This window comes from Halichoeres trimaculatus, unplaced genomic scaffold (assembly GCF_033239565.1).
Source record: "Halichoeres trimaculatus isolate MK-OKI-2021-1 unplaced genomic scaffold, fHalTri1.1 fHalTri1_scaffold_3, whole genome shotgun sequence".
Lineage (NCBI taxonomy): Eukaryota > Metazoa > Chordata > Actinopteri > Labriformes > Labridae > Halichoeres > Halichoeres trimaculatus.
The window spans coordinates 6,960,563-6,985,666 of record NW_027437181.1 but is presented as its reverse complement, the minus strand read 5'-3'; the positions used below and the strand labels follow the sequence as shown (position 1 = coordinate 6,985,666).

At 42.3% G+C, this 25,104-nt stretch overlaps 1 protein-coding gene across 1 annotated transcript in view; it reads left to right on the top strand.

Moving 5' to 3' along the window:
* LOC141788233 (multiple epidermal growth factor-like domains protein 11) overlaps nucleotides 1-25,104 on the top strand; it is a 123,501-nt gene that overhangs the window by 13,197 nt on the left and 85,200 nt on the right. The window contains exon 5 of the mRNA XM_074667114.1: nucleotides 14,968-15,060. Coding sequence (XP_074523215.1) covers nucleotides 14,968-15,060 — 93 coding nt within the window. The remainder of the gene's footprint in view (nucleotides 1-14,967; nucleotides 15,061-25,104) is intronic.

The following is a 25,104-nucleotide window of genomic DNA, read 5'->3' as shown; positions in this document are numbered from 1 at the left end:
ACTGTTTTCTCCAGGCTGCCTTTTTATTTACTGATGTTATTTCTTCTTAATGTTTGTAAAATCAACAGATTAAAGTTCTCTCTGGATGTGTTTCTGTAGAAGTCAGCAAGGGAGATAAACACGGCTGTGTCTTCTCTCAGCAGTCATTAAAGTCGGAGGGAAAACAATCCTTACATCAAACACAACATCAGACAATTAGACGGAGCAGGCCAGACGGCAGATGTGATCGCGTACACACACATCTGAGTCTTTATTTAACTCAGACTGTCTGAGGAAAACAAACTCTGCAGACACACACACTGCTGCTCTTAAACGTCTCTTTTTCTCATCTCATCCGACAAAACATCCAGCTGCAGACTCATCAGCTCCAAACCTCAGACTCATACACCAGCAATCAGGGCAGAAAAATGTCTTACATCAAGTTATTAAAGGACAAAAATGACACCTAACTTTCTGTAAAGAGTAAAAACATCTACCAGTTCAGTAAGAAAAGGATGTCAAAGGAAACACCAAAATGTGTGCTGTACTGAGACAAACCGAACTGAACTGCTTGATGGAAACGGGGCTTTTGACTAAAACCAGGGCAGGTCCCCAAATTACCGACCTGTACCATCCCTCTTTTTGGGACCCCTCTGTTGGGGTACAAGCATACCAATCCAACGTGGAAGGTAGCAACTCAATGCATATAGGCATGTAGACAAGGTCAAGACGATCTGCTGCAGTTCAAATCGAACATCAGAATGGGAGAGAAAGGCGATTTAAGTGACTTTGAACATGGCATGGATGTTGGTGCCAGACAGGCTGGTCGAAGTATTTCAGAAACTGCTGGGACCTACTGGGATTTTAACCCACAACCATCTCTAGGGTTTACAGAGAATGGTCCCAAAAAGAGAAAATATCCAGTGAGCAGCAGTTCCGTGGGCCAAAATGCCTTGTTGATGCCAGAGGTCAGAGGAGAATGGACAGACTGGTTGGAGCTGATAGAAAGGCAATAGTAACTCAAATAACCACTGGTTACAACCGAGGTCTGCAGAAGAGCATCTCTGAACGCACAACACGTCCAACCTTGAGGCAGATGGGCTACAGCAGCAGAAGACCACACCGGGTGACCCTCCTGTCAGCTAAGAACAGGAAACTGAGGCTACAATTCACACAGCAACACCAAAACTGGACAATAGAAGATTGGAAAAACGTTGCCTGGTCTGATGAGTCTGGATTTGTGCTCCACATTCAGATGGTAGGGTCAGAATTTGGCCTCAACAACATGAAAGCATGGATCCATCCTGCCTTGTATCAACGGTTCAGGCTGCTGCTGCTGGTGTAATGGTGTGGGGGAGATTTTCTTGGCTCACTTTGGGCCCCTTAGTACCAACTGAGCATGGTTTAAAGTCCACAGCCTACCTGAGTATTGTTGCTGACCATGTCCATCCCTTTATGAGCACAGTGTACCCATCTTCTGATGGCTACTTCCAGCAGGATAACGCTCCATGTCATAAAGCTGGAATCATCTCAGACTGCTTTCTTCAACATGACAAAGAGTTCACTGTACTCAAATGTCCTCCACAGTCCCCAGATCTCAATCCAATAGATCACCTTTGGGATGTGGTGGAACAGGAGATTCTCATCATGGATGTTCAGCCGACAAATCTGCAGCAACTGTGTGATGCTATCATGTCAATATGGACCAAACTCTCTGAGGAATGTTTCCAGTACCTTGTTGAATCTGTGCCACCAAGGATTAAGGCAGTTCTGAAGGCAAAAGAGGTCCAACCTGGTACTAGCAAGGTGTACCTGATAAAGTGGCCGGTGAGTGTTTATGGCATATATGACGTCCTTTGAACGTCTCTTTGCACAGTGAGCTCAAATATTCCTATTTAGACGTCCACTTAACGTCCAAAAAAAGAGCTGGGGTTAAGTCAAACTTAAGGGACTCTCTTTCCCATAACCACCCTCTCCTTGTAGAAATAATCCAACTTTAACCTAGTTGCCAACAGAATAATTGAACAAGTTGTTGCTAGGTATTGATCTAAATTTGATTTTGTTGTTTATGAAATTATTTCTTTAGGCAGTTTAGGAAAAAAGGTCCCCTAGTTTTTGACTGTTGGCAGCACTTTCAAATCAGCTGCTTCACGTTAAAAGCTTTACTGTTTGAAACCCAAGAAACTTAACATTTCATCCACAGTTCAGTCTGAACATCAGTGACTTTCTCTTGTACTTTTTACCCAATGCAGACAACAACGGCAACTCCTTTCCTTCTCTATCAGCCTCCAGGTAACACTCAGGGAGAAAACGTTAAATATTTGTGCTATCAAATTAATAAAACACACACACACTTCACTTATTCATCCTCTCACATTACTAAATAAAGAGTGCGGAGATAAATCAGGCTCAAATCAGTAGAGATAACAGAGGAGGCTGGTTGGTATGAGGCTTTAGTTTGAGCGTTAACATTAAATAGTGCAGTAGGGAACAGGAGAAAATCAAAGAGTCAATATTTTTACTCCTCTTCTCTTCACACATTAGTTCATTTAAAAGATAAGAAGGACTCTGCTTTTGTTTGGCTTCAGGCATGTTTCTGAAACTCAATCAGAGTCAGGAACAATGAGCCCAGAGCAGAACAGGAGGATTTTAAAACCAGGAGGAGGGAGGAGAACCAGTTCAGACTAAATATTCAGCTGTGCTTCTTCGAGGTAGTTGAATGGAAAGGAAGGAGCCAGAGTTATTTGGCTGAGTGCCCAAACTGGGGGTCAAACTTATAGGAGTGACCTGGGTACCGTAAATCTTCTAATAGACCTGAAGGAGGCTTCTATTAGAGGCAGGCTTTAATATGAAACTCTCTTTGCCTGAGAAGTAAAACAAACAGAGGTTGAATTCTTCTTCTTTCTCAGGTAAACAACCAACAGGTAGAGGCTTCAACTGATGGGAAATCAGGCTCTTTTTAGTGATGGGGTCATTTGCTGATCCGGCTCTTTTGGCCTTTTAAACGAATCTTTATCACAGTGACTTGTCACTCAGTTTAGAATAGAATAGAATAGAAAATACTCTATTTATCCCCAAAGGGAAATTCAGCAGTCACAGCTGCAATCAAGAAAACAAAAGTAAGAACGTGTACAGAAAGTGCAAAAAGGTCCATAACAAATTAGATACTGACAGCTTGTCCATCATTGTCCAGTTCAGCCAGTCTCCACCTCCACAGGGTCCAGGACTGAGCTTCTTCAGCAGACTGTTCAGTCTCTGTCTCCTGGATCCTGTCTGCTCACAGCAGGTGAAGTTCTTCATATTTGGTTTTGGTGTCTGGTGTTAGCTACGTTAGCCATGTCCTTCTGGTATTACCTCTGTTGCTGGATTAGCATGGCTAGCTCGTCCATTTTATTGGAGCTAGATCTTACGTTCCCAATAATGATGGATGGAAGGACAGGTCAATTGTCAACACTTCTTAGCTCACCTCAGTACTAGCACGTTGTCTTCACCTCCTTCTCCTCACCTCGTGGGGAAACATCAGGCCTTGCACTGGTTAGCATTGACATGCTACAGGCTGCTAACAGCTGATTTCACATGTAAGCAATGCAGCCATGATTACATGTAGGATCTCCAGACAAACACAGGAGAAAAAGTAGTAAAGAATATCACTGAAGACAAAACCATGTTTGGTGTCCATGACCAACAAATGAGCCATACAAAGTAATGACCCACTCGAAATGCAAAAATGACGAAAAAGAGATGAAAAAATTACAAGAAACAGACACAGAAGAGAGAGCTACAACAGGCAGCCATAACCAAAAAGGTGGCAAAAAATTGTATCTACAACTTATCTAAGTGAAGATTTGGGTTTTCAGGTTTGATTTGAAACCAGGAACAGAGTCAGAGTATTGGATTGTTTCTTTAGTTACGGTTAATCAGGTAACATGGAACTGCAACCTTAAAGAGAGGGTATAGTGTTTTGTTCCCGTCTTTTTTTTATCCTGTCCTTCTGGTGCCCTCTTATTATCTTTACGTTGCTTTAAGGTTAAAAAATAAAACGTTTTTTCTCTCCCTGGTGTTTTAATAAACCCTTATTTCAGCCTCTGTCTGAAACACTTCATTTTAGCTGCTGTTGCTTTAAGACTCTCCGCTTCACAAACCAATTCACTCTGATTGGCCAGCCCTCTGGAGGCAGACCCTGGTGTTTGAGGCCTGCCCCTCCAATGAGAGATGAATTTGAATATTAGAAAGCAGAATACCCCTCTTTAAAGATAACTAAAATTGCATACTGTCCCTTTAACAAAGATTTGAAGTATATTGGAGCCTGCGCCTTATGTGGGTCCACCTCCTCTCATCCAGCCGAAGAAATCAATTATCCAGCCTAGATGGTAAACTCTATAGTCCCGTGTTTCCTCAGCTCATAAAGAGACACAGAGAATGAGTCCGCCTGAGGGAGGGGGAGGAGGAGAGGAGGAGGAGGAGGAGGAGGAGTGTATTGTGTGTCTTTATTCAACATCTGCTTGTAAACAACTTTATTAGATTCTCTCAGGGGAGCGAAACAAATGCTGCCCAGCTCTATTGTGTGACACACACACACACACACACACAGCCATGAGCTAATTCTTCTCTGTTAACCAGGAGACGCCTGCCTGCTCCTCTAACGCTAACGTCCTTGGACAGCTCTTTTGTCGTGCAGCATGCTCGGCTCCGGCTAATTGAAAGGTTTCCTCCCCAACACAGAAAGAGGAGGAGGAGTAGGAGGAGGAGGGTCTGCTAACTTGATAAGAGGGCTTCCCTCTGTCTGTTTCCGGGCATCATCCTGCTCTGTCTTTTATTTCCTGTGTTTCTGTGTTTTCTAAATCAACTTAAGTCTGTTTTCTGGACCTGACTTTGGAATTTAACGTCTTTTTTATGATTTTCTGTTGGTCCCGTCTCTGCCTGAGGTTATTTTATCTTTTGTCCTGATGACTCTTCCTCAGTCCACTCTACTTCCTCTTACTCAGGCGAGTTTGACCATCCATGACCTGGTCACCCATTAACCGGCTTTCAGCTGTAACTCACCCTCCTTCACCTCCCTCTGTAATATGTCAGAGAGTATCAGGTAAACTATTTGATAAAATATTACGCTCTAACATTTGATTCACTCTAATAACAGTGGGTGAAAATCGAACCCTTTCCTGAGACAAAACCTGTCCAATAGCGAGTAAAAGTAGCCCTGTTCCCTGCTTCCAGCGTCAGCTATGTAATAGTGTCATGGCATAACAGCCATGAAACACTGTTTCCTGACACCATTCTCCAAACAGAAAGAAAGTTATCTTCACAAAGTCGACTTGAGATTTAAACATGACAGGATTACATATTGTTGTTTATTGCGGCTGTTGCACAGGAAGTGAAGATTCATTCAACCAATCAATGGACTGCAGTGTTTCTTGCTCCAGCTTCTGGGGTAGTATCTGTACTTTTTGGCACCTCAAGAGTGGGGTACCAAAAAGCGGGACGGTACGGGTCCGTAATTTGGGGACCTGTCCCAGTTTGATTCAAAGTGGGTGCCATACCACGACAAACTGAACTGAACCACTTGGTGGAAATGCAGCTGTAACAGCCAAACCATCGCCACAGCCATATTAGGAATACTGAACTTAACTTAACTCACTCAAAACTGAGTTAGGATGAGGTAGAGATGATGTTGACCAGTTGACTTTTCAGGTTCATGTGGCCTCGATTGCTTGAACTTGTGGTTAAACCTTCCACAATGTCAGGAGGATCAGACTTTTCCTCTACAGATTACCCAGAATGCAGCAAACTGTCCGGTCTTCAACCAGCCCAAAACAGCACGTCATCTGGCTGTTAATCTCTCTTCACTGGCTTCCAGTGGCAGCTCACAAAATCAAAGCTCTTCTTCTGATTTACAAAACATTGACAAGAACGGCTCTTGCCTACCTGGGGTCCCTCGTCCAGGTCTACACTCCTTCTCGTCCACTACACTCTGCTTTTAAAAGGTGCCTGGTGCTCCCAGCCCAGCTTGGCTCCAAATCTCTAGCCAGACTCTTCTCTGTTGTGGCCAAATGGTGGAATGAACCCGTCAGTTCAATATCTTTGCAAATAACGAGTTATAAAAAAAATTGTCCTGATAGAGAAACGATCTATTCAGAAATGAACATGTTTTGCACCAGGCTGTTAACATGTTTATTTCCACTGTAAAGATCAGATTTTTGAATGGGTGTGTATGTGGTGTCTGCTGGTTCTACAAACAGCCTCTAGTGGACACTCCAGGAACTGCAGTTTGTAACACTTTGGGATGTGTTTTGTATTTTGAGCGTGGAGGTTGCTGCTTAGTTTGGACGACCTTGGGAGAAAAGTTTGAGTTATGTGGACGGGTACTAACTGCAGAGTTTATTCCCAAGCTGCAACTCCTCTTATTTATTACTTTAACACCTGAATCTCTTGAATAAGTAAAAAGTGAAAATCTGCCAGTGAAGTTAAAAAACATTGCAATATCGAGATTCACAAAACTTGTGTGCATTTTTTTGACCCATTAACAGGTATTTTCTTACTGATTCATGTGATTCAGATCTCCTTTTTGTCTTTTAACAAATTTAAATTTGATGTTTACTTGTACTAATCAGACAAATGTGACTTAAAATCTCTCTAATAAGAATTTTTTTGCACATTCAAATTCTTGCTTAGATTCCACTTTGGATCTGTTTGTTCTTCAAGAGAAGGTGCCGTAAAAGTGTATGTTTCTTACGACAAAGATTTGTGTATTGAGCTGCTGTTTTAATGTTTTATTCTTGCATCTTATTGTCAGCATATTCTATAGTCTTAAGAAGAAGTCAATGTGCAACCTTCCAGATGTTCTGTTTCTGCAGGAGAGTCAGAGGACAGATTTTCAACATGAAACTTCTTAATATACAATGTGTTTATGGTATTTACAGTTTTAATCTACGCTGCTTCTTTTTCCAACGCCGCAGCTGTAAATACTAAAAGTGTAAAGATTGGACCTGCAAAATGTTTGTTGAGCTTAGTGGAATAATCTGGAGCTTTTACTGCTCGGCTGTGTGTGAGTTAAACATCCACCTCTGCAGACTTCAGGTGGAGAAATTTCAAAGCGTCACAGTTCTGGTTTGATTCCCTGATGAGTGATTCGCCCTGTGGACGGTTCTTCACATGTCAGACTGTGAACAGAGATGTCTCTGTTATACTTACAGTACAGTTAGTCCCATCTTTCCTCCTCTTTCCTCCTCCTCATGCTGCTGCTCATCCAGAGATTCAAGGGCAGTAAAGACAGCTTCAGCATGCAGACAATAGCTGGAATTAGGAGGCGATTATTTAATTTGATACCCATTAATCGTGCTGATGTAATCCTCCTTGTAGCTGTTTCTGTTCCAATCCTCAGGATGAAAGGATTAGGCAGCAGTTTAATGATTTATCAGCTCTCCTTGAGGACTACAGGAGCATGTGTCTTTGGCTCTCTTATTAAAACCTCCGCTGTCATAAAGAGACGTATTCTCTTTCTTACCATAAATATTCTGGGCAGCAGGAAGCCGTGCACTCACAGAAGCATTAATCCAGGTGACTTTTACCTTAAAATACAGTTCAGGCAGCTTTGTCAGCAGCTGGGACCACATCCTTCTCCCTTTCTTTGCTTTCTGTGAGCGCCGCTGAGACACGGTGACGAATGATGATCCTAGAGGACAGCGAGTTTCACCAAAGAGGTCAGAAGAGATTTATGCAGCGACAAAACCTTGAAATAAAGAGTTAAAGAAGAGAAAGATGCAGGGTACCTCTAAACATACATGGTTACCTCACCCCTAAATCACACATACAACATAAGTCACGCTGTTTTTGGGCTCATACCTATTTATACTGGATGCATCTCTGCATTGCTACGCAAGGCAAGGAAGCACCCATAGCAGCTCACAGATATCACAGGAGAACCACATGTTCCTGTTGGATCCATGACACATCCACCCATTACAACATACTTCCATGGTAATTAATTAGCATGTTAAACTCACCTGGCTCTCCCAAAACTTCAGCACCTTCAGTCCTCACCTTCTCCTTTTTGTTGGTGTCCTTATAGAAAGAATCTGCTGTGTCACACAGAATTATGAAGTTTTTCACCTGCAAAATCAACTTTTCCTTATCTGAAACTTCAGATTTCCTCTGGGTCTGCCCTGCTGATGACTTTGGCCATGAGTCAGGGATGTAGTTTCCATAAACAAGGATGAGATTTACGATCAGGTGCTAGAAGTGCATTATTTTGAAATGACCAGATACTCCAATCGTTTTTGTGTCTGATTTCCTGTTTGACACGGTCTGCTCTGCAGAGATTGATTTGTTTCTGCAGCTCGCCGGCAAAATGGAACCGCAGGGTAACAGCACTGGTGGACTGCAGTGCGTGCTGTGTGAATGCAGTGATTGACCAGAGTGGTTTCTAAGTACGGAGTAGTGAATTAGGGCTTAAACTGACAGTGAAGGGTTTCTAGACCTTGAAGTTGTCATGAAAGAGTTTCTTAAAACAGAGATTCTCAGGTGGTGCCCACCTTATACTCAGAGGGCCTGTTAGCCAAAAATGACTAACAGGCTTTCTGATTTTTGGCTAACAAGCCTTCTGACGTAACGGGCAACTTCAAGCTGTTTTGGCCATAAGAACCTTCCCTCAGAACTACATGCATTTCGATTGTCTGAACTTGGGTCAAAATTTAGTTCTTGGGGACAAATTCACCCTTGACAACAGCCCTACCTGGGGAACAGTGGCAGCTGCTGGTCAGTCAAGGAGGGGAAGCTCATTTTTTTCTGGCCTACATAATAAATTTGTTCATTTATTTAAACATATTCTACCCTCCGTTCCTTTTCAACAAAATGATCTATGACACTGTTGTACCAACCAGGTGTTTTTCTCCAGGGATTTTACCAGAGTTCTCTCAATGGCCAGCAGAGCTAGACTGCTTTAAGGGGCTGTAAGTGTGAGTGACAGGGGGAGAAGCTCCACAGCTGTAGCTGCTTATAGGTGAAAAGAGAGAGAGTCTTTAAACACAACGCTCGTTGATTTTAAGAAAGGTAAACTCGCTGTGGATCAATTAAGCCTCAGTTCAGGACAACTGAATGTAGAAGTTAGAAGATGCTGGAGGGTTTTACATCAAGATCGCTGACTGGCTCATTTCACTGTCAATCTGAAAGAGATTCGGCCTCAGACAGATCATCCAATCATCATGCAGAAGCCCAGCGTCCAGGCCAGCCCACTGCCTCATAGACCCCCAGAGACGCTGAGCGTCTGATGGGCGGGACAAAGCCCAGCGTTTATCCAATGACCGTCCAGTTTCCACAGTGGAACAACCCACTCTACGCTTCCCCGCTGAAGTCAAAAGACGCTCAGTGTCCGACTGTGTTAAAGTGCTGAGACGCTGAGGGGATGAATGAGAAGGAGGTGGAGCCAGTTACCTGTGATAGGAGCTGATTCTGAACAAAAGATGAAGGAATTCCAGCGCATATTTTGTCAATGAAATGTACACACAGCAGAACATATCACCACTTTTTTGGGGGACATTTTAGGGGAAGCTGAGCTTCCCTTGCAGTCTAAGAGCAATCGGGGAGGGATAGTACTTTTCGGAGATTCAGGGACTTTGATTTATGTCATTGTCCTGTTTTGCATAATCTACCTGGATCTTCAGCTCTGTGGTCAGACAAACAATAGGCCACAGAAACGGTTTAGTTCTGGGGAAGATTTTGATCGTTATTAAAAGTTACTGGACCCTGTGGTCCAAACATGGTTTTGAATCACAGCTGAGCTCAGGAAATCCAGTTCCTAAAAACAGAGGCTGGCTGCACCCTTGAACACAGCTGATTAAAGGGTTAACCCAAGCTGTTTTTGACAATGTGTCAGAAGTAATGCATAGAAACCACAAACATTGAATGAAGCTGAAAGAGGAGGATGTGACGTGCTGAAGAAGTTTGTCTTCTCTTTTAAAACTTTTGATAACTTTAATCCAGACATTTTCTGGACCTTTCCCGACAAATGTTGCCTCATATTAAGTCCAATACAACCATATTTGACTAGAATAAGACATAAAAACTTGATTAGATTTCAGTTTTTGCAGTGTCCACGTGAAATGTGCCAGACTCCTGGTTGTCCAAAGCAGTGCTCTGCCTCTAACACCTGTAAAAATTCCTGCGTGTCACAGCTTAAAGGAGAACTCTAGCAGAAGAAGGGATAACCTGAGAAAACAGGAAACACCTTCAGATTTGATTTCTAGTCGGGTTTTTGACAGGACGTGTAACCCTGACCTGTAATTTGGCAAAACCACAATGAAGCACATCAAGCGTTAAATCTTCTGTTGACTTGGTGATGCAAGATCTGATCTTGTCTTAACTGGTCCTGCAGCATGAAAAATTAAGAGAAATCCTCAAATCATGTGAAACCGTAGGGAAACTCTACAAACAGACCTATCGCCCAAAAATGAGGGTTTAAACAAATATGAAGCGTAAAAATGCTGCTGCTTTGTCTCAGTGTCTGAACTTTATCTCACATCCCCTCCTCCAGCTCATTTATTGACAATCAGCTGAGTATCTTAGTATAAATAGTGTATCATCCAGCAGGTGAGGCTGACAGCTTGGAGACTTCCTCTCCTCCGTCACACAGATAGGAGAGCCGAGCGCTTTGAGCGGAAACAAGAGGCTGCATGCACATAAATGAAACACTCTTCAAATCCCTGCACGGCCGAGCTGTTTCCAACACTTTTCACCGTGCTTTAGCAGAAGGAGTCGTGTTGTAAGGCTACGAGGTGTAATTTAGAATCAGCAGAAAGGGAAGTGCTGAGTTTGGGAAGCAGCAGAGGAGTGTGTGAGCAGGATTAGACGGGCCCCGGAGAAGCAGCCACAGAGGGGTCGTCCTCTCTGAATTTACGGTGGCAGGGTGTTAACATTTTACAGCTTCTCTTGTGCATTAGGACAGGAAACCTCGCAGCTATGTGTACTTGGCACGGCACACTGAGTAAAGATTTATACTGGAGGAGAGCAGGTACAGCGACTGCCTCTGATACTGAGGGGAACCAAGGCAGGGCCAGATCTTTGTTTCAGAAGTCCTTTACATCAAAACTCCCAAACTACAGGTGTGAAACCCAAGAAAAGCCTAACGTATGTCGACACTCATGTTTAAAATTGCAGTTTGAGGTAGCATCTGGTTAACATCTGTTTCAAGGTACCTTTGAACAGCTTTTAGAGCATTTAAGGGCAATTAAAGGAAAATCATGGTGCTTTTTCAAGGTACCCTGTACCCCAAAAACAAAACAAAGTCCGGCACCATAAGGTGGCTTCGAGGTCACAGGTGTCTGTTTCAAGGTACCCCAAGTGATGGTTCTAATCAACTTAAACCACAAGATATTTTTAAAGTACCTTAGGTTCTTTCTTAAAGTGTTCTTTACCTCTTTCTGAAGAAAAGAACAAAGTTTTGGTTAGTTTGTACATTTCAAGGTACCCTGTCACAACTGTTTAAGTATCGCCAGGAGAAGAATAAAAACCATAGCTGTGAAATAGTACCTTAAGCAGTCCTTTTGAAAAACTCTGCATATTTGTTTCTTGTAAAACCAAGACATACTTGAGGTTCCCCAACTCAACTGTTGAAAAAGTAAGGGGCTGTTTAAACGACAACGGTTTTAGGGTGAAACGCAACAGTTTTCTCGCGGTTCAGCCTCGCGTTTACACGGAAATGGCGCTTCAGCCGACCTAACAATGCAAACTTTTGAAAACAGCCTCCAGAGTGGGATTTTTCTGAAACGCTGCTGCCATTGTTGCAGTGTAAACAGTAAGCCTGCATTTTCAGTGGAAACAATGATGTCACGCTCCATTTAGCGCAAGTGCATACAACAGTCCAACAGTACCGTTGTTACGATCGTCACGGACTACTGTGTTGTGCTTGTGCTTCTGAGTCTCCTGACTGTCTTTCAACAAAATATGCATCTGTTGCTCCACTTCTGAACTTAATATTCACCAATACACCAGATGTTCACCCAACTCTACTTGGGTGGAGATCTCCCAAAAGTGGCTTCTGGACAAGACAGTTATAGCGCCGACTATAGGCCTGGCATGCTTACTACAGCGTTTTCAGTCCATCAGCGTTTCTGTGTAAACACAGATTTTTTTCACTGTGTTTTAGACTCTGTAAGAGCGGGGAAGGCTGTTATCTTTAGAAACTCATTCATTCATTTTCAGAACCACTTATCCTGTTCAGGGTCCCGGATGGCTGGAGCCTATCCCAGCTGTCATTGGGGGAGAGGCGGGTACACCCTGGACTGGTCACCAGCCAGTCAGTCACAGAGCTGACACAGAGACAGAAAACCATTCACTCACACACTCACACCTATGGACAATCTAGGGTGATCAATTAACCTGATGAGCATGTTTTTGGATTGTGGGAGGAAGCCTGAGGACCCGGAGAGAACATGCAGACTCCACACAGAAAGGCCCACCGGCCAAGCTGGGGAACAAACCGGTGACCTTCTTGCTGTGAGGCTGCATCGCTAACAGTTGCGCCACCGTGCAGCCCAGAAATTAAATCCAGAAAAACAATACAGAGGGTTTTTTTGTTTTTGTTTTTTAAATTCTCCTGTTTAAAAAGTCATCATAACATTTCTTGAGGTCAATTAGCAGCTGTTTAAGGTACCCAGTAGGAATATTTCAGGCAACAAAAGCAGCAAAACACCATCAACCTCAATGCCTTTTGCATTCCTTCCAAAAAAAAAACCCATATGTATGAGCCGCTGACAGGGACATTATTCAGGATTACTATTCACAAACATATGAAACCAAATATTCACACATAGTAAAAAGCTCACACGTTAACAACTACGAGTGTGTATGAGGCTGTTTCAGTATTGTTTATGAGAGTGTAACATTTTAGTATTATGTATAAGAGCGTTTTAGTAGTGTGTATGAGAGTGTTGCACTAGTGTGTGTGAGTGTTTCACTAGTGTGTATGAGAGCACAACATGTCGGTAGTGTGTGTGAGAGCATTTCAGTTGTAAGCGTGTGAGATTTTTTCTACAATGTGTGAATATATTTAGTTTCATTTTTGTTTGAATAGTAATCCTGAATAATGTCCCTGTCAGCCCCTCATACACATGAATGGTTTCCACTTTGGTAAAGACCTGCTCGAGGTACCCAGGTCCAACTGCTTAAAAACAGTGTGAGCTAGGGGTTTCATTTATTATCTGTATTTTAGTATCCTGTCGAGTTGCATGTAAAAACTATTTTGAATGGTTGCTAATCTTGAGGTATCCCAATGTGACTTTCTCAAACCCTAGAAAATCATTAGGAGCTGTGTTAAAGCACCCTAATCCTCTATCGAATTACTCTCACTGAATTCAAAAATGTTTTTGTCTTTTAATATCTTCAAATTAGATATTTTTCTGGACTTGTCAGGTGAATGTGGCTCATATGAAGTTGAAACTGACAAGTTATCCTAAAAAATAGACGTAAACACATAATCAAGTTCAGTTAGGGTAGTGTACCTGTTGACATTGTGGAAAAAAACATTTAGATGGAAAAACTGGTCAAATAGAGGATCTGGCTTTTTATGCTTCCCAGGAACTCTTTGCCCTTGAAGGCCACCGTAGCTTCAGCAACAGGAGCAGTGAGCATGGTAGTGTTTCAGTCTAGAATCTCAACGCACTACAGCTTTAGATAAACAGTTTGTGTTGTTGGTTAAAGCTGGATGTAAAGTGAGCAGATGGTTATGCAAACCAGAATCCTCTCGGAAAGCGTCCTGCTCACCCTGTATGGGTTGTAAAATGCACAACCACCCACTCACTGTCCATCCTATTTAATATCTTCTTCTTCTTCTTCTTCTGCTGAAAAACAAAGTGTTTAAAGACATTTTCCCAAAATCAGCAGACATGACTTCATCCTTTCCCAGTGAGTAAGGAAAGTGATATTTTTGGTCCAGAGTTTCCAAACTTTGGACAGGTCATCTGTTCGCCCCCTGTTTCTGCTCTTTATGCTTCTCTAAGCACTTTGTCTCTTGGCTCCAGCTTCATACTTAGCAAACATAAGAGGGGGATTGATCACCTCATCAAACTCTTGGCAACAAATACAGAAAGCACTTTTTTTTTTTCAAAGATGCTGATTTTTCACCCAAACCGTAGGCTCCATCGTCTCACTCGAACGCTGTTAGTCTGATAAATAAAAGACACTTAACAACAAACAGATTATTAACCTTGATCAGAGCACTTTAACCCTTTAAATCTCATGTTACTATTTGATATCAGCTCTTAATGAAACATGCAGAAAGACTTCATGGACTGATTTCTGCAGAAAACAGTTTCTCCTGCAGAGCTGCTTTAAATGCACCGTATGATGCAATGACATAATATTTAATCCTAAAAAAGAGAAGTTTGTATTATTAAAAGTGGGTTTGATGTCTCGTCGGGTTAAAGCTCTTTGAAGTCAGTGAGAGTGACGTTTCTAGACTCTCTTGAAAAAGGAGAATCTGTGACTCTCGTCTTTATATCTTTAGTCCGTCTCCGTTTCCTTCCCTCCTCCGTCCTCTGAGCTAATCGCTGAACACGATAATGATCCCTCTCTCTGTAAAAACCTGTCGTGTCGTTTATTATTCCGTGATGGAGTCATTAGTTTGGATCCCTCAGATAGAGGCTGTGACAGCTCTGACTGCACGCCGCTGTCAAGATGAAATATTACAGCAGGTGAGGAGCTGAAGGTGAGGATGAGGATGTGAGTGTTTCCTTATCGGTGTGCTGTACAGCGCTGATAAACTCCTCACACACTATCAGCACGCTCTGGGTACATTATCAGAGCCAGGTCTCATGTTTTGTTTGTGCATATTTGAATAAACCTGCAGGAAATCATCATTCCTGCTCACGATCCATGCATCAGACCAAGTTCCAATTCGTCACACCACAAACAATCACTTTCTGGTCACGAAGTGAGCGTTTCATCAAGAACAAGTGTCTAAATTTGTCTCTGTGTCCTCTTCCTCCTCTTCCTCCTCAGCGTTGTGTACTGAAGAGTGCGCTCACGGCCGCTGTGTGTCTCCTGATACCTGTCAGTGTGAGCCCGGATGGGGAGGACTTGACTGCTCCAGCGGTGAGTGTCCTGTCTTTGTGCACATGCTCTATTCTGATGCTCCAATCACTGTCTACCACAAAACGGCAGCCGTGGCCTCACAATTTGCTTGCACTTGGGTCCTTGAAGGCTGAACGTATAGAGGACTGTCTGCTTAACTGCGCTTAAAGTCAAAGATTTAAACAGACGTACGCTTACAGAACACATGGCACGAAACAGTCAACTACTGAAATACACGTTTGAATCCACAAAATCGTATTAAATCCAACAAAATCTTCAGCTAAAAGATTCAGAAACACTTTATTCGAAGAGGTGTGCATGAGACTGTCATGGCATCTATCATTAAGGTGAAGGAGGCTTCATACATGCCTATGCATGTTGTCATTAAGTGTCATTTGGTTAATTATGTCACCCAGAAGGCGTTATGTGGGATGTCTTAATGAGGACAACTTGACATTCACCAAGACAAAAGAGCCTGTCAATGTCTGTATTACTTTGTTGTTGCTTTTTACCTCCGCCAAGGAGGTCATGTTTTCGAGAGAGTTTGTCTGTCTGTGTGTTTGTCTGTGAACAATATAACTCTAAACCTGCTGGAAAGACCCGGTAGCGGAGATGGTCAGAGCCTCTGTCCCTGCAGCAGGAGAAGCACACGAAGCACGTCACCGTGTGGGCCAGCTCCCGGGACAGATGTAATCTGTTCCTTTGTCATTAATAGGAGTACAAAATGAAGAGACAGTTACGCAGCTGGCTTATCCATTCAGAATACTTTTGATCCACCTGCACTCCTGGTTTGTCATCACCAAATAGCAGAACCTTTGGTGATATACTGTATACTCTCCCAGTGTCTTCACCTCATCCTCCTTACAACAATGTACTCCATCTTTTTAGATCACGTTAGAAATAAAGACTAAAACAGAGAAATATGGGAAATCACGGGTAAATCCTGACTGATATACATTTATTTTGTCTCTTTTTTCTTCATCTTTTCTTTCCCTCTTTTCTTTGATTTCAATGAAATGAGAGAACCAGATATATACTCTGTATCAGATGTTGAGGCTGTTTATTGTTTAATTGTAAGATGTGCATCAAACTTCCAGCTGCCGTCAGGTTAACTTTCCATTATGACAAACGGCTTTAATCTGACATCAGATATGACGGGACAGTTAATATAGATACAAATGTTTATGCTGGTTCAGACGGTTACATTAAATAGTGATTGCTGTGATTGTTTAGTGCATTAAAACGTGCCTGACACTCTGGAAACCTGCCTCTGAGGCTTTGTTGACATGTGCGTACATGTGCGCCTGTAACCAAATTACAGCTGCGGAGGGTGTGCTCCGCTTTGCGCCGAGAATAGACCAGGTTGGAGCTGGCAAGCTTTCAGCACACTTTCTGCACTGTTTTTGGCACAGAATTGTCACTGCGCCAACATGAAGCTGCCGACACCTTCCCCTGGTGCGCCAACACCCCCCTCTCCGCAGACGGTCTACCAAATTGGCAGCGCACGGCAGTGCGCCGCACAAAATTAACACTGCGCAGGGTGCGCCAGGCTTGCGCCCCCTGCGCTGCGCCTTGAATTAGAGCCCTATGTGGTGACTTCCGCTACTGACTCATGTCTATTGTTGAAGATCTGGTCCATCCAGTCCTGGTTTTGGTTCTTGTGCCTTTTGTTCGAAGTTTTCATCAGATTCTCAATGGTGATAGTAGAAGATGAAGATTAGAAAATCATTCTCCAAATGTTGAACATTTTTCTTGCGCAGTGTCTCACAGAGTGGTGAGCCCCTTCCCCTCTGATAGATTCTGATAGACTCTCCTTTTTTCTTCCTCCTGCTCATCTCAGTTGTCTGTTTTTCACTTCATGTTCTGGAAACACCTCCAGACAGCTGCTGTATGTCCCTGCTGTGAGGTGAACATGTGAACATGTGAACAACCAGTTCCTGAAAATATCCACACCTTGATGTCCTAAGATGATGTTTTTAGAAATGTCAGGAGTGTGTATGAGGATCTCTGAAACCCTGGTGTTCACAAATCAAAGCTGCAGCTGGAGCCGTGGTCGACGACGTGGTCTCATAATGTTCAGAGATTAACATTTAAAGGACAATAAGTCATGTGATGTTAACCTGACGTGGTGCTTAAAGGAGAGGGCAGGGTGTTAGGCGATCATTATTTATGTGGCCTGAAAAGTTTGGTTGTTGAAGTAGGTTATTCAAGGTTATTATGAGATTTATCAGAAGTAAAGAGTTCTGCAGAATAATAAAAGAGAGGAAAATAAGGCAGAGACAGAACATTGAACCCACTTCAGTTTCCTGGCACTCACACTGTTTGGACTGAGCCACTTCTCTGCCCTGAATCTGTTGTCTTATTTTAGATTGAACTGATTTTGTGAGCGATCAGTTGTTGTCTGAAGTTTAGTTTTAGAGAGGTCACAAAGCAGAGCAGCAAACACTCAGAGAGGAGGGTTATTTGGATATCTGAGACCATGAAATTGAACATTAGCTCCTGGAAAAGTGCAGGTGGAGTGCTGTACGTCATTCCTGTCAGACGTCATTCAGTTTGTCCGAGGGAAAGACGAGTGTTACCTGTTGGACGTGAAAACAGCAGAGCACTGTGAGGATAATAACGTGAAAAAGAGTCAAACTTCAGGCATTAGAGACTGAGCTGATCGACACTCTGCTCCTCTTCCTCTCTGTCTAAGTGGAGGAAGATTTACCTAACCCCTGCCTCCGCTCGGCCTCACTCCCCCGTCACCTGAGCAGCAATAAAAACAGGTAAACAACGGGCCGACCGGGGCACACCAATAAGAAAGGAGGACTAAAGGGGCTGTGTGACTCATTAAGTGTCAATACCCTCACAAATCCTCCAGAACACACACACAAACACACACCTGCTTCACTATCACACAGCCTCTCTGTGAGAGTCAGAGAAGAGGAACCAAACAGAGGAAATTAGATTTATATTGAGGAGTTAAAGCTTCATTTCAAGCTTAAAGGCCCGGTAAGAGCTACTTTTCTATTTCCATCACAAAAAAACTAAAATAGTTCAGGAGAGCTGCTGATCAGAAACCATGACTCAGACATTTTCAGGGTTTTAGAGACAGGAAGTTAAAAGCACCTACCTTTATTGTTAGAAATAAAGCCAATGTAAAGGTACCAAAAACTGCAGTTCCCTGAGTGTCCACTAGAGTCTGTCTCTATCAGTGCGTCAATCCCTGTAGAGCTCCATGTTTAATTAAACTGCAGTTCCTTGATTATCAACTAGAGGATTGAGACTTTGTAGAGGTCAGCAGCTTAGGGATGCTTTCATCAGCTCTGCTGCTCGTGTCTGGATTGCAGGACAGGAACAATGGTCCCTTTAAACCAGGGGTGCCCAATTTCTTTTAAGTGAAGAGAGTCGCAGGCCAAAACGTAACATTCATGTTGCAGCGCATGAAGTTAAACATGCCTATAGCATTAATGTGCAAAATAAATACTTGTACATGTCATTTTGAAAATAAAGAGTAAAACCACTGAACATCAATATGGCACAAATACTAGGCCTATGTCTTCAAAGACATTTAGTGCAATATAACCTAAACAACGTTAGACACAGCATGCTCAGATGAAACAAAAGTAACACATTTTCCATCCTTTTAAAACAAGGAAATGTAATAAAACTGGACACTTGCTTTAGATTTTGTTTCCCCTTTGAATGACTACTGTAATAACATTGATGTACGAAGATTATACTCTTTTAAAGCAGCGACTTTCTGCCTCCATATCAGGAATACTGCTGTTTCCACCCTACTCCAAATGTAACACAGTGTTAATTTGTGGTCAGGAGAGGAAGTGCAACAATAAATAGATGATGAATGATAAATTCAGGCTGCTGGCTGGTGTGTGCGTGTGTATGTGTAATAAAAACTCAGGTAACGAGCCAAAAAAAAATCACTGGCCCAACTTTGGCCCACAGGCTCCAAATTCGACAGCCCTGCTCTAAACCTTTGTTTTAAAGGGGTATGGACCTGGAAAACAGGACAGGGCATGAGGGAATGACATTTGTGAAAGAGACCTTGGGCATGGGACTTAACTGGGAGGCCAAACCTGTGTCACTGGGTAGGAGTTTTGATACCTATCATCACTAGTTGTCTTATTGAAAAAGCTAACTCCAGCTTACTATGGTCAAGCCAGTTTATGACAAAGAAGTTGAGTAGAGACAGGGCTTTAGCTGCCTTGCTAGTAGCTACAGGTTGCCAACATGTCAGTTAAATCAGCCTTGCCCTTATGTGGATAAAACTAGTCAGCGTTAAAACTTCCAAAGTAGTAATTTATAAAAATGATCTATAAGAAATGATCTTTTCAGAGAGAAATCATATTTTAAACCAGGCTGTAAACATGTTGATATCTGCTGTAAAAATCAGCTTTTTGAATGGGTGTAAATGTGGTTTCTGCAGACAGCCTCTTGTGGACATTCTAGGAACTGCAGTTTTTAACACAGCGGGAATGACACAGACTACTTTCTGAGGAAGGATTTAAAATAACCTGTTTTCAGGTCATTTCAAGCCTAACTTAAGTAGAATAAGTCTCTGTTGTTATTGGGCTCTGGCCAATCAGACGCGTTCTGGTCTTTCCCCCAGATAAGCTGTGATGTCCTCTTTTCCTTTGTGTAGCTTTGTCCTTGATGTTGCTACATTGTTGCCATTCTTAACTGTTGTTTTAAGGTTTGAACCAATCAGAATCAAGTATTTAACACAGCTGTGTTCTTCAGACATGTGAGGGTTTCAGCGTGTTTGTGAAGGAGACCTCTGTGAGGACTTTGACAAAGTAAGAAGGCCACAGGATTGTCGCCCTCTGAAGCTAACCAGATTAGCCGCAGAGTTTTGAGCCTCCGAGCTTTGGTCCAGCTGAAGAACTTTGTTGCTCTGCCAGCTTTATAAATAGCTGGGACTGAGGGGAGGTGAAGCGATGAGAGGAAAAGACGGCAGACAAAAGCCCCGACGTCAGCAGAGTCCTGAAGAGTAGGAGCAAAATGAGCAGATAAGTACAAATTAAGATGTTAATTATCGTGTAAAGATGGTGATTATGATGAGAGAGGGAGATTATCAGGAGAAGATGAAGAGCGGGAATAATGCAGAGGAGCACTTTAAGACGGAGCGGATTCTTAAAGGAGTCAATGAGAGGAGGAGGAAGATGCTTCATCAGCAGTTTATTAATGAAATAACTCTGATCAACAGCGATTACCTCTGCGCCTGGAGACTTCACCAGTTTTAGAGGTGACAAAGTTCTCTGAGTTCACTCTGGCTAACTTTTCTCCTTGGTTCAGGGTTTAACTTAAGGTGCTTTTCCACACCAGGAACCAAGGTCTAACTTAAGTTCCTGGGTAGGGAGTCTCCACCTGAAAAGTTCCTCCTTTACAGAGGTGGATTGCTGCTGAGGGCTTCTGATTGGTGGAGCAGCCAGAGTGTTTTTATTTCCCCCTCCCTCTGTCCTCAATAAGATGACCCCCAGCTGTAATGGACTTGGTTTAACAACCCCTAAACAGTGGTCTCCTTTAAACCTGACAGCGTGTCTCTGCCAGTGTTAGAATAATGAAAATCTAAAGACATTCAGATAATTGTAAATCTTCTCTTCAAACCACATCTCTTGTTCAGTTAAATACAGTCTGTGAGGACGACTCAGAGGAGGACATGGAAGAGGACATTACGCTCAGCAATGATTGAATAACAGGCTTGACATTGTTCAGAAATACAACAGAATTAATATGAGCACTCAGTGATTCGTCCCCGATGTGAAGACAGAAAAAACACAGCACTCAGGATGTTCAGAGACATTCATTGAGAAGAACACCAGAGAGAATGCAGTGTGAAGTCCTTGGGATTTACCCGTGGCGTGTTTCATCGACCAGTGGTCTGTAATGTTTCTTTCCTCATCAGGAAGTTCATTTGGGCTTCTTGAGAAGACTGTTTGAAACTGAGTGCTTTCAGACATCTCCTGTTGGTCAGGGCAGGAGGAACAGAGAGTTCACCATGCATGCTGCGCTGCAAGGAGAGGGCCACTAAATTATATTTTAATATTTATTTGTACATTTTAAAGCCCTTTTTGTCAAGCCAAAACCTTACCTTTGGAGTTTCATCATAGATCCTACATGACTTGTTGATCTGATTCACTCACTTTTTAAGTCCCGATGAGTCTTCACTAAACTCAGCAAATCAGTATTTTCCTTTCCTTACTCATGGAATACCTTCCAACAGTCTCTAAAGATAACAGCCTGACCCTCCCTTACAGAGTCTAAGACCTGGATTACTGACCACTGTCCTCTTTTTGTAACGGTTTTAATTGATTATTTTCTTCTTTGATTGTTTTGTGTTGTTTAGTATTATTTTTAATTTATGTCTGTGGTCTCTGCAACATTGAAAATGAAGGAAAACTCAATGTCTTTTCAAGAGCAAATAGAGGTTTGAATGAATACTTTTGGAGGTCTGACCAATAGAACAAAAAAAGAAAACCTGTCCTTTTATGATTCTAGACAAAAAGGTTCAAATTTGGGAGACAAATCCAAAATATTTGCAGTTTGAATAATCCTGCTGAAATCTGACTTTTTAGAGAGCTTGATTTCTGATGTCAAATCTCATACTAACATGACAGAAAACGCTTAACCTTTAAATGTCTGGTGGCTGTCTATTTATTTATTTATTTATTTATTTGTAGCTTTGAAAGTATATATGGTTTAACAAATGAATTTTCTTTAGTCTTTTCTTTTTTTGTTTTTGTTTTTTTTTTGGGGGGGGGGGGTTCGATGTCCAAATGTATACCCTTCCTCTGGATCTGGGCTCAGTACCAGCAAAAGTGGCCCCCAAAAATACACTCTGCACAGATTTTTTTTAATTTGCATGTAGTTGTGTTTTCACATCAGGGTCTCCAAACTCCTGAAATTAAGTTGTAAGATTTGTCACTTTTTTAAAAGAGTCGCCAGAAGGCTCTAAAAACTTGCTAAATGTAGCCGCAAAGATGCTAACACTGCAGCACAGTAACAATGCAAAGGCAGCAAATGGGTCAGTCTGTAGGCGCCATATTTTTACTGTCGTCCAACTCTCCTTGGATCCATTTTGAATCCAGCGGCTGAAATACACCAGGTGTGTCTTCACTCTGTCACCGGATCAAACAGGTTTCCATTCAAGTCGACGTGTCATCTGTGTCCGGCCATCCTACTTTTGATGGATGCTGGAGTGGTGACAGTCCACTGTAGGGAAGTTCGAGCGAAACAGGAAGTCATGAACAAAAACTACCTAAAATCACCCAGTGACTTTCAAAATAAAATGAACTGTGTCAAAACTAGATCATATTTATCTTGACTACAACGACAAACGGACACAATAAGCTGACCCAGACCAGGAGTCAACAGGTTGGAGGTTTAACAGCCCAACATGAATAAAAAGAGGCTTATCAACAGAGTGGGGAGTGCGGGATCTCTTTGGTCTGGGACTTCAGCGGTCTGTCAGTCATGCAGCTTGCTGGACTGGACATGTGGTGTTTGAGTTGATGAATAATTTTCTCCATATGTCACAGTGGGAGCAGTGGTTGCACAGTTTTTTTAAAAGGAGCAGAATCAGTTTTAGTTTGTGGATTGCAAAAGCCGTGCTTACAGCTAAGCTGTGCAGATTTTCATGTGCTTGTTTGTGATTTTTCTGTACTTAAAGCTCAGTGTACACTTTTCTATACGACTTTAAGAAGTTCTGTTTGGACTTAATGGAGGTGATAAGAAATGACCCTGTAGCACAGAGGATTATGGGTAATTTACCTCATTGTTCCCTTTGAGAACTGTCACCTCCTGCATTAGGTTTCTCTGAATCCCCTTCCCTGGATCTCCAGCTCGTGTTTACTCCATCCTCGTGTGACAGATCGGGCCCAGATCTCCATCTGTTGTCAGGGAAACGAACAAAGCCTGAACACACCACATTAAGAATGCTTTTACTGATGAGACTTCAAAGAGGACTCAGGGTTTTGTGCCAGTTGTAATGGATGAACTTTGACCATCAGACAGACGACGTTCTTTAATAAGTTCATATAGACGGACTGAACCAGGTCTGAAGTGACGTATAAGACGACGTGCTGGAGAAAAGCAGATTAAAGCAGCTTTATGTCCTGAAAACATCTAAAAAAAACAATTCCTCAGCTATTTTCAAGGAAAGTTTTGTGGAAAGTTGAGCCATGGGTTTGATTTTGGTCACAGATCAGCTTAAAAAGTAGGAACAGTGAGCGTCCAGCAGCCGCTTGTTCTGCTTGTGTGTGAAGGTCAGGAGGTTCTGCTGCCGATTGCTGAGACGATGCCTCGGCTGTCAGCGTGCAGCGTGAGCTCAGACACGTCATTTATCAGAGCTGGACTCATGCAGATAGAAAACACACACACACACACACACTTACACACACCTGAGAGAGGCTTATAAACAGCAGGTGCACAGACACACACACACTCAGAGCTGCCTGCAGTGATGTATTTCCTCTCTGAGCTGCAGACTAAGTCCTCACAGAGCCAACTCTCACTGTCTCCGGCCTCGTGTCGGGGAAAACCTGTCAAGGTGTGCAGTGACAGTCGGCAGCAGTCTTCAGCTGCTGCTCCCTGTTTCCTCTGCTCCTGGTTTCTCTCTGTTTCCACGTGTTTCTCTCTGCCTCCATGTGTTTCTCTGTGTTTCTCTGTGTTATCTCTCTGCTCCACTCTCAGCTCCACTGTACTAAATCCACACAGATCCATTTCAGAGCCGCTCTGCCTCGGCTCCTGCTTTTGATTTGTGTTTGTGAGCTTGTTTTGTTCGCTGACACTCAGACACTCCATACCTTGCTTTTTGTCTTGCTGACAAGTTTACCCATAATGCTTCAGTCGAACAGCTTACATTTCTGCTGTATTTTCAAACTCTTTTCAGGTTTTTGGTTGTAATGAGAAGCTATTTTGGGGTTTGCATTTTTAAACATTTTGTGTTCTTTGGATGCACACAAACAAAAGTCAAATCATATCGTCCTTTAAAGAGATTGAATTAATGATGGCGCAGAAAATATGTTTTAATCTCTATTTAAGGACAAATCCATAAGAAGATCCAGAAATATCACCCTGAGTGCCTCTGACATCTTACATCCATTTGAGCTAGCTATATTTTGGTCTTTCTTACCCTCAGGTTTCATTAATGAAAATTAAAAATGAATGTTCATCAACGACTCATTTTCCCATGACAAACGAAAGCTCAAACACTTCACTGATGATAAAAAGTGTGACAAACATGTTTTGTTTTTTTGTTTATAGATGAAAATGATTGAAGTCTGTCTGAAATGTTGGACATAGTCTTTGTACCGTAGATGAAATCTGGAATTTGTAAAGTCTCCCAAAACTTTTCTCATATTTGGACTGAATCAAGCATGTCTGAGCTTGTGAAGTTGAAATGCTGTGCAACTCAACGTATAGAAATAATATGACGTTGATAATCGTAGTCGACTATTCTTCCATATATTTTTTTGGCTTGCTGTTCTTCTGACAAGACTTTCACCGTATGAATTTCAAAATGCTGAGAATGTAGTGGAGAAATGTGCATTTACTTTTCACTTTTTTAGAATTTTCCTAAATTTTTTGGCCCATTAAAATGAATGGTAATGATTCATCACTATCATAGACTGTATACAGATTGAATGACAAATGGCTCCGCCGTTTACCATTGTACGGTTTTGAAGCCAAAATACCCCTGTCACAGGTGCCGCCATTGGCAGCCATTGTGCAGGGACTGAGACTGTGAGGGACTCACAGACAATCAGAGGGGAGCTGGGTGACAAAAATAATTATTTTCTTTCTTTGGAGAATCCAATCTCCTCTTGGCTCCCCCTCCTGACACATTTTAAAATCCTCGGAAAGAAAACACACAAAAAAAAAAACACAAGAGAACGGCAGCTGTTAATCATTGTTAAATGTGACATGAAGCCTCATTTTTAACCTCTTATAACTAATGAAAACAAAACTTATCAGAAAAAAAGACCTGAATACAAAGCAGCCGAATAATATCTTCAAATCACTACAACAATGGGATGTGAGAAACATTTCTACGAGGTGTAT